The 10445-nt window shown below is 41.7% G+C and overlaps 1 protein-coding gene across 1 annotated transcript; it reads right to left on the reverse strand.

Moving 5' to 3' along the window:
* Positions 1-294: 294 nt before the first annotated feature.
* Positions 295-901, reverse strand: LOC122454963 (putative uncharacterized protein C6orf52). Its single transcript, XM_043489606.1, has one exon. The coding sequence runs from the start codon at positions 899-901 to the stop codon at positions 452-454; it is 450 nt and encodes a 149-aa protein (XP_043345541.1). The 3' UTR covers positions 295-451.
* Between the last annotated feature and the right edge of the window lie 9544 nt (positions 902-10445).

Consider the following 10445-nt stretch of genomic DNA (forward strand, 5'->3'; position numbering starts at 1 on the left):
TACCTTGATCCTTATATAATGGCATTCCTTGTCTCTTATAAAAGTCTTTATTGTAAAGCCTATTCTGTCAAATATGAATATTGCTGCTCCAGTGTTACTTCAATTACCATTTGCACGGAATATCTTTTTTCATCCCCTCACTTTCAGTCATCATGTGTCCTTAGGTCAGAAGTAGGTCTCTTTTTGGCAGCATATATACAGTCTTGTTTTTTTATCCCTTCGACCAGCCTATATCTTTTACTTGGAGCACTTAATCTACTTATATTTAAGATAATTATTTTTTTTTTTTTTTGAACGTGCTGGTAAAGTTTATTTACATTACATTCTGTCATCTCAATCAAGTTTAAGTCCTGGGAATCTATATTTACATACACAATCCAGTGCCTTCCTCGGAGAACTATTTTTAAAACAGAAACAAAACAAGACACAATCTACATGTTAGTTGGGTAGCTTAATAAGCATCTTGCTCTTGGGGGGTCTTGTCTGGGATTTCTGAGTGCACTGTATCGAGAGGCTGCCAGTGGCAATTCATGAGAGATTGGTAGAGCTCTTCACTTTTCACCATAAACTCTTTGTTGAGTTCTTCAATATTCAAGTGGAGATTCGGATCTTCGAGTGAATCTTCATCTTGGTTTTCAGCTAGAGGTGTGGTTTCCTTGGGTGGAAGCGAAGTCTCAGCCGGGTAAACAGAGGTCTCACACACAGAATAAAGGTTGGGTCCATTTCCACCCGCCCTGCAGCCGGAGCTGTAGACAGGATAACCACTCTGCTGTTGTTCGTACCAGCTGCCAAAGGGGTGAGGCTGGCAGGACGGGAAGTCTGGCTTCACTCTTTGCCAATACCAGTAATAAGTATCCTGCTGAGTTGAGCCCAAACCTGCACAACTCTCCTGTCCAGCCATTTATCCAGACCCTTGATAAAGTGACTGGGAATCCAGTTTTCACCCCCGCATCAAAGATCCCAGCCCCTTTAAGATAATTATTGACATGTATCTTCCTGCTGCCATTTTCTTGATGGTTTCATTTTAATTTTGTAGGCCTTTTTTCTTACATTTCTCTTTTACTTTCTTCTCTTGTGGTTTGGTGACCATCATTAGTGTTATGTTTGTGTAGCTGTTTCTTTTCTGTGTTTCTGTCTGCGTAGTTTCTTGTGTGTCTGCTTGTATTTCTCATTCCCCTGCCTAGAACATGTCCTGTAGCATTTGTTGTAATGTTGGTTTTGTGATGCCGATTTCTTTTAGCTTTTGCTTCTTTGTACTACTTTGTTTTCTCTTTTAGATCTGAATGAGACTCTTTCTGGGTAGATTATTCTTGCTTGTACATTTTCCCCTTTCATCACTGTAAATATATTATGCCATTCCCTTCTGGCCTGCAGAGATTCTGCTGAAAGATCAGCTGGTAAACTTATGGGGACTCACTTGTATGTTATTTATTGCTTTTCCCTTGTTGCTTTTAAATTTTTTTCCTTATGCTTAAGTTTTGTTAGTTTGATTAATACGTGCACTGACATGTTCCTCCTTGGGTTTATCCTGGAATAGACTCTTGGACTTCCTGGACTTGGGTGACTATTTCCTTTCCCATGTTATAGAAGTTATCAACTACAATCTCTTCAAATATTTTCTCAGGCCCTTTCTATATTTTTCTTCTTCTGGGACCCCTATAATTTGAATGTTGATGAATTTAATGCTGTCCCAGTGGTCTCTTAAATTGTCCTCATTTCCTTTCATTTTTTTTTTCTTTATTCCATTCCACAGCAGCAGTTGCCACCATCCTGGCCTCCACCCCATTTATCAGCTTTTCTGCCTCAGTTATTCTCCTATTGATCCCTTCTAGTGTATTTTACCTTTCAGTTATTGTAGTGTTCATCACAGTTTGTTCCTAAGTTCATCTAATTCTTTGTTATGCATTTCTTGCATCTTCTCTATTTGTGCCTCTGTTCTTTTTCTGAGATCTTGGTTCATCTTTACTGTTATTACTTTGAATTCCTTTTCAGGTAGACTGTCTATCTTCTCTTCATTTAGTTGCACTTGTAGGTTTTTATCTTGCTCGTTCATCTGCAACATATCTCTCTGTCATCTCATTTTGTCTGACTTTCTGTGGTCTCCTATCTGCTGACTGCAGGACTGTAGTCCCTCTTGCTTTTGGTTTCTGCTCCCTGCTGGGTAGATTTGGTCTGGAGGCTTGTGGTGTTATCACCTTGTTAGGAGGTTTGCCTGGTGTCATGGTGAGCAGAGCTTACCTAGGATTTTGAGTGGAGTCTCCACCTTGCTCTGTGGTTGTCACTGCCTTGTCAAGGGTAGGATCGGCTCCTTCAGTGATGGAGTAGATGTCCCCAGTTCTGTTTCTTAGCCATGTTTCTGATCTGCAGTGCAAGGAAGGCAGGATTGGAGCACTCCTACTGGGAGAGAAGCCACAAAGTTTATCTCCTAAGGGACTATTCATCTGTGAATGTGCTCTGTTATGTCCCTTTTTGCCAGTTCTGCATCCTCACAAAGTATATAGCTGTTGGCACTTCTGTCTTGGCTCCACCTTAACTGTGAGTGTTCTGGCAGTTTATCCCGTGACTTTCTGGCATTGTTTTCATCAGGCTACCAGCACAGATCCACTGAGGTCATGTTCCAGTACTGCAGTAGTTGTACACCTGGATATGCTGTAGAACTATGGAGGCAGCTCCTTCTCTGACCCAGGCCCCACCACAAAGCTCACTGCTGCTAAACCCAGAGCTATCCCAGCTCTAGGAGCACTTGTTGTTCTTTTGGATGTTTAGAGGACACTGAATTAAGGAAGCCATCAGCAGAGGGCTAACTCTGAAGTTTGTGCAGCTGTGAGGAGGTATTTTAGCTCTTTTGCCTTAGTCACATGGCCTCAGGGACTCAACTGTGTTTTCAGCCCCACTTCTCTGTGTGGTCCTCCCACCAGAGTCTGCTCCAGACATTCCTGGAACACATAAGCCTGTTAGGCAAGAAAGGGGAGAGGCGGTGCTAAGGGCAAGTGGGTTGCTCAGTTGGTGTGGGGGCTGGACAGTGGTGACGATGGTGAGGGTGTGCATGCTGAGTCTAGCTGGAGCCCTCTGTGTGCCTGTGATGGCTGAGGGTTGTCCATGTGGAGAAGTTGCAATGGCAGCCCTGCCCTTTGTGTCACCCAGCAATGGCACTTGGCTTCTATGGCAGTCTGGGCTTCCTCTCTGAGCATTCCCGATTGCAGGCCTCCTTACTCCCATCCCCTCAGGCTGTCTCCTCACAGCCCACTGCAGCGCCCTTCATGATCCTGCTCTCCAGTCTCCGCATTCCAGCACCCATCCCCATGTGCACAGGTGGACCCTGTCTCAAGCTCGGATTTGCAGGGCTGTGGACCATTTGTGTAGCTCTTACTCTGTGCTGCCTGTCTGCACAAGACTGGCTGTTGTGTTCTCCTCTAGGTCCCCAAAGCTGCCCTTCTGTCCCAACTAATCTCCCTGCCTGTGAGGGAAGGGGCTTCTCCATTTTCTCTTGTTGCTATTATTTTTTTTTTGTCCTTTACATTTGATAGTTTAATTATAATATGTCTCAGTGTAGCCCTGTTTGAGATCCTTTGAGTCTGGATATTCATTTATCTCTCCAGTTTGGGGAAAATTGCAGCCACTGCTGCATTAAATATACTTTTTCTGTCCCTTTCTCTTCTCTTTCTATAATTCCCAAAATGCAAATACCATTTCTTTTCATCATGACCCATAATTTCTGTAGGCCTTTGTCTTTCATTTTTATTCTTTTTTGTTTTTGTTTTTCTGACTGGATAATTTCCAATGTCCTACCCTCCAGATTGCTGATTCTTCTTCATGAGTGCTTTTGAAACCCTTTATTGAATTATTCAGTTATTATATTTTTAATTCTAGGATATGTATTGTTTTCTTTTGATAGTTACTGTTTCTTTTTTGGACTTCTCATTTTGTTCATTATTTCTTTACCTAATTTCATTTAGTTTTCTGTGTTTTCTTATAGTTCACTAAACTTCCTTAAGAAGGTTATTCTGAATTATTTGTCTAACAGTTTATGTTTTCCATTTCCTTATGGTCAGTTATTAGAGCTTTACTAGTTTCCCTTGGTATGTCATATTTATCTGATTCTTCATGATTCTTGATTTCTTACATTGTATCTGTGCATTTGAGTAATCAGGGTCCTCTTCCAGGCCTTACAGATTTGCTTTGACAGACATTGCTTCACCACTCAGTCAGTCTGGGTTTCTATATGTGTCTGTTGGTAATGTCATGGGCAGGTGGGTCTTGCAATTATGGCATATTTGAGGATGAAGCAAAGCTCTGAGGATGGGGATGGAGATGTGTCACTGAATGGGAACTGTTGGATATGACTGGCCAGCTTTGTTTTGTACCCAAATAAGGCTGTAGGATAGATCTTCATTTGCTGGATTCTTTGGTAAAGCTTACTGGCCAGGACTTGATACTATATTCAGTAGTGAAACAAGTTACAAATTAGCTTCCCTGCTCTGGCAGGACAGCAGGACAAAACCCAGGCCCTGTACAGATCATTATTTGGGGACTCAAGTCAGACCAGAGTGTGCACTGAATGTCTTGGTGAGGTGAGGCTGATGGTTTTACCCTGCAGAGTGAGGAAGTCCATGGGGTATGCTCTGTTCAAATGGCACCATGTGGAAAGATGTTGAATATGCTAGGCAGCTTCCCTTGTTCTCTGTTTAAATTCTCTCATCAGAGAGGCTGAAGGCTGTATTCTAAAATGAGTGGGGCTGTGAATTAGAGTCACTGCCCGGCCAAGGGGAGAAGCAGCTCCGAATCCAGGCTCTATGCTATCTTGGCTAAAGCAGTCTTGCTCCCCAAGTTTCCTGATCAAACAGGAACAGTGGTTTTTTTCTGTAAACTACAGGCCCACCTACTCTCCTCTTTGCTTGAGTGCCACAAGGCTGCACAGCTTTCAAGGCTTGCTACCGCCCTGTTTGTCATATGGGGCAGAAAGACTCTCTCCACAGGGTATGTCACAGCTTCCTTGCCTGGGCAGAAGGAGGAGAGGCTGCTTTATGCTCGTCTCATTTTCCCAACTAGGCTATCTAGTTGGAAGAAACTGGCAGTCACCCTCAGTCTTGGCTATGAATTCATCTTACTACCTATTTCAAGCTTCATACTCATTACTGGCTTTGCTCTGGGGACAGTCAACCCTGCCCACCCACTTCTTGACCTGAGCACCGTGGAGCCATATTACTCCCAGGAGTTGTCACTAGCTCTTCTAGTTAGATGAGGCTAGAAAATAATCTCTAACAGCAGTTGGGCTGTGATTCATGTCCTTTCCTGGACATGTGCAAGTGAAGCTCTAGGGCTGGTAACACTTCTCATCTGATCTGAATCAGGCAGATCTGCACCCTGCTAAGTTCCCTGGTCAGAGTATGCCCCTGATTTGCTTCTGCAGATGAGCAAAGCCACGGATTGGGATTACTACTTGGACATGGAAGGTGTGGGCTCAGTCTGACAACACCTGTGCACTGGCTGTTTCAATCCCTTACCCTCTTCTCCATCACAGTCAGATTTCCAGTAGTTGAGCCCCTGCAATCCCTATGTTGCAAGATCAGAGTAGAGGATCCCATAAGGTGACCCAAAATGCTGGGGAGGTTTGACTGTGCCTTGGGGTTCTCTTTTCTTAACCGAGAAACTGGATGTTCAGTAGAAACCTCCTCATGTGCTGTCCTGGGATGGGGTAGGGGCAGAATGGTCATTGGGTAGACCAAGACATATGTAGAATCTGTCTTCGTTTCTGTGGAGCAAAAGAGTGCCTCAGATTTATCACTATATTAAATTCTCCCAGTGATATCTTGTTCTTAAATAGTTGTTATCCTTCTTCTTACTTCCCAGGTGGCTCAGGGATTAAAGTGTCTGTCTACCAATGCAAGTACCTCAGGAGACATGGGTTCAATCCTTGGGTTGGGAAGACCCCCTGGAAGAGGAAATGGCCACCCACTCCAGTACTCCAGCCTGGAGAATCCCCATGGACATAAGAACCCAGCAGGCTATAATCCATGGGATCACAAAGAGTTGGACACAACTGAGCATGCACATACAAGACATGGAAGCAACGTAAATGTCCATCAACAAATGAATGAATAAATAAAATGTGGCATGTAAATATATACAAACACATGATGGAATACTGCTGCTGCTGCTGCTAAGTCACTTCAGTCATGTCCAACTCTGTGTGATCCCACAGACATCAGCCCACCAGACTCCCCCGTCCCTCGGATTCTCCAGGCAAGAACACTGGAGTGGGTTGACATTTCTTTCTCCATGATGGAATACTACTCAGTCATAAAAAAGAATTAAATAATGCCATTTGCAGTAACCTAGAGATTGTCATGTTAAGTGAAGTAAGTCACAAAGGAAAAGACAAATACCATATGATGTCACTTATATGTGGAATCTAAAATATGACACAAACATCCTTATTTTTTAAACAGAAATGAACTCAATGGTAACCACATGTCTCTTATTTATATATAATTAACCTAGGCAGAACATTAAAATGCAGAAACATCACTTTACCAACAAAGGTCTATATAGTCAAAGATATGATTTTTCCAGTAGTCATGTACAAATGTGAAAGTTAGACCATAAAGAAGGCTGAGCACCAGAGAACTGATGCTTTTGAATTGTGGTACTGGAGAAGACTCTTGAGAGTCCCTTGGACATAAAGGAGTTTGGACCAGTAAATCCTAAAGGAAATCAACCTTGGATATTTGTTGGAAGAATTAATGCTGAAGTTGAAGCTTCAATACTTTAGTCACCTGATTCAAAGAGCCAACTCATTGGAAAAGACCCTGATGCTGGGAAAGAGTGATGGCAAGAGGAGAAGGGGATGACAGAAGATAGGGTGATTGGGTGGCATTTCACCAACTCAATGGACATGGGTTTGAGCGCACTCAGAGAGATAGCGAAGGACAGGGAAGCCTGGTGTGCTGTACTTCATGGGTCACAAAGAGCTGGACATGACTTAGTCGCTGAACAACAGGAACAACAGTAAACCATAATGGAAAAGAACATAAAGAAAGGAAAAGAAGTCATTTCTCTTAATTAGAGTAAATATTTGTAGATGAGATCAGTGTCTTGTCCAAAACCTAAAACATATGTGGAGTAAAAAAAGCTCTAAAACATCTGTCAATGAAACTTCTAGAACCATTGGGCCTGCTGAAATAAATGACTTGCATGACAGAATAGCTTGCATCCCATGCTGGGCCTTCTGCAGAGTTTTCTCTTGTTCTAGCTCCCAGTTAAAACTAGCAACCTATTGGGTCACTGTCACTTACAACAATCTTCTACTGCAGATTCTATATTCCCTCTACCTTAGAAAGCATCTCAGTCATAGTTATTTACCTGGTAGTGTGATACAAAGCTTAATTTCTAAATACTGTGGTTCATTACTAGTCCTGCTTGGATAGAGTTATAGCTTACATTGACCTTAATCACAGGGAATGATGTAGTAAATGTATATTCTGCATTCCAAACATACTTTTCTTACTTCTGTCGTGTAGTAGTTTTCCAATATCCCTCTGATAGTGACAGATTATGAACAGAAAATATGAAGCAGCCTCCTGAAAACTGTTCAAGGACTATCTGTGCACTCCCTTGTAACATCCTTAGCTAGAACCCTGCTAAGTCAGTTTAGGAAGGGTCTCTAATCCTCCATGTATGATTACTTCCTATATCTAATCAGGTTTCTCCTACTGCACCATCCACCAGGTGATGTCTGGGAAAGCTAACATGACTTGATCAAGAATTAAATTAACCAAAATCCCCTTACATCACATGATTTTTTTTCTAGTAATTTTTCTTCTGCTACTCCCTCAGGCTTCTTTTCTATAAATTCCTACTTGCACAGTTATATCCTCAGAATTGAACTTGGTTCAATACTGAGAACTCTCTTATCCTATAGTTCAAGTAAGTCTCTTTTTACTAACTTGTTGTTTGGTTTCGGGCTTTCTCTGACAGTAATCAGAATAAATCACCCTAGCCAGTATACAAATCCCCTTCATGCTTGTTAATTCAGAAGTATGAGGAGGCCACTGTGGCTAGGTGGGCTCCCATTCAAATGAATCACTTCCATCCAACTTCCATTCAAATGAATCACTGTTTTGCCTCCTGATGGAAGTATTCCATCTTCTGAAGCTACCATCTCTAGGCATCAGAGCATAAATTTGACAGACTGTGAGCAAATATTGTGCTAGTATCATTTCCATGTCAGATTCCTAGACCTGTGATCCTGGATATAAAAGAAACAGCACCATATGTTGGAAAGTGATTCAGAGCATGCACAACTGCCTGGAGAACCTTACTAGAGCCCTGCAATGTATGCCTACCTAATGGATTAAGTAGTTGAATCTTTTAAAGGTCTATCTACCAGTCTATCAATCAACTGCTTCAGAATGGTGGGGAACATGTTATGACCAGAAAATTCTATGTGCATTGACCTATTGCTGCACTTCTTTTGATTAGAAGTTAGTTTCTTGATTAGAAACAATGCTATGTGGAGTATCATGACAGCAGATAAGGCATTCTATAAATGCATAGTTGGTTGTTTTATTTGAGGCATTGCATGAAGGGATGGCAAACCTATATCCAGAGGAAGTGTATATTTCAGTAAAGACAAAGCACAAGCCATTCAATGATGGAAGTAGTCCAATGTAACCAACTTGGCACCTGGTACCTGACTAAACATGTCAGAAAACCTATAACAGGAATGAAGTATTGCTGCCTGCTGCTGTCATTTTGGAAACTTAGCTTTGATGAGTGGAAATCAACATTGTTGAGCCCTTACTTAACCTTCATTCCTACTATCATTGCCACTTTGTTAATGAGCCCTTTGGGTAATGACAGGCATTCTGGAAAGAGGTTGACTGGTATCCATATATATTTCTCCTATCCATTTAACTGTTGAAATATGGCTCTGCTGAGGTCACACAACATAGACACATATTTTATGTTATTTTGCTCACTGAGAGAATTGTAGTCACCTACTTCTTGCCAAAATTCATTGGTCACCAATTTCTAATCATGTTCAAGTCCCTGACCACCAAGTCATACTATTGGCCATAAATCATGAATCAGCATGATTTAAACGGCCAATCCTAAAGGAAATCAACCCTGAATATTCATTAGAAAAACTGCTGCTGAACCTGAATCTTCAATACTTAGGCTACCTGATGCAAAAATCAAGTCATTGGAAAAGATCCTGATGCCAAGAAAGATTGAAGGCAAAAGGAGAAATGGGCAGCAGAAGATGAGATGGTTAGATAGCCTCATCAACTTAACATAAATTTGAGCAAAATCCAGGAGATAGTGGACAGAGGAGCCTGGTGTGCTACAGTCCACGGGGTCACAAAGAGTAAGACACAACTTAGCAACTGAACAACAATAGCAACATGAATCAGCATATAATTGCCCTTCTGGCCATCTCTCTTTCCAAACAAAGTGAACTGCCTGACGTTCTACCCACTGGAGAATTTCTTACTACTATCTTTCGTAAAAGTTCCAGAGAAGGGATGTATGGATGTAGCTCTCCAAATTCTGTGTCTTCATATTATATAGAATTATCATTAAATAAGGAGAGTGCCTTTTCCTTCTTTGTCAACGATCTAAAGAAGTTTTCCATGAGGTCATAATTGCCATTTGAGACAGAGTAAATTATGTAGCAGGAGTAAGTACCATAGGCATTTGGGCCTCTTCTTCATGTGATTTACTTGTGCCAACAGGACATGCCCTTACCCAATCACATATGTAACACTCTTACTTAAATATAGTATTTTAGTGCACTCCAAACTTTATAAAGAGAGTGACACCCAGTCCATGATGAACAGTGCTAGTCATATGGTAACTCAGTGCCCCATGGTCAAGCATTTGATATGCCAAGGTTGTATATTGTCACCCTGCTTATTTAACTTATATGCAGAGTATATCATGAGAAATGCTGGGCTGAATGAAGCACAAGCTGGAATCAATTGCTGGGAGAAATATCAATAACCTCAGATATGCAGATGACACCACCCTTATGGAAGAAAGTGAAGAAGAACTAAAGAGCCCTTTGATGAAAGTGAAAGAGGAGAATGAAAAAGTTGGCACTGGGATAACCCAGAGGGATGTGATGGGGAGGGAATTGGAAGGGGAGTTCAGGATGGGGAACACATGTACGCCCATGGCGGATTCAAGTCGATGTATGGCAAAACTAATACAATGTTGTAAAGTAAAATAAATAAATAATTAAAAAAAAAAAACCTCAACATTCAAAAAACTAAGATTAAGGCATTCAGTCTCCGTCTGCCTACAATGCAGGAGACCTGGGTTCAATTCCTGGGTTAGAAAGATCTTCTGGAGAAGGAAATGGCAACCCACTCTAATATTCTTGCCTGGAAAATCCCATGGACAGAGGAGCATGGTAGCTCACAGTCCATGGGGTCACAAGG

The sequence above is a fragment of the Cervus canadensis genome, chromosome 17, assembly GCF_019320065.1.
Source record: "Cervus canadensis isolate Bull #8, Minnesota chromosome 17, ASM1932006v1, whole genome shotgun sequence".
Lineage (NCBI taxonomy): Eukaryota > Metazoa > Chordata > Mammalia > Artiodactyla > Cervidae > Cervus > Cervus canadensis.

Excerpts from the sequence above, each read along its gene's own strand:
- LOC122454963 (XM_043489606.1), bottom strand. The coding sequence starts at position 901 with ATGGCTGGACAGGAGAGTTGTGCAGGTTTGGGCTCAACTCAGCAGGAT.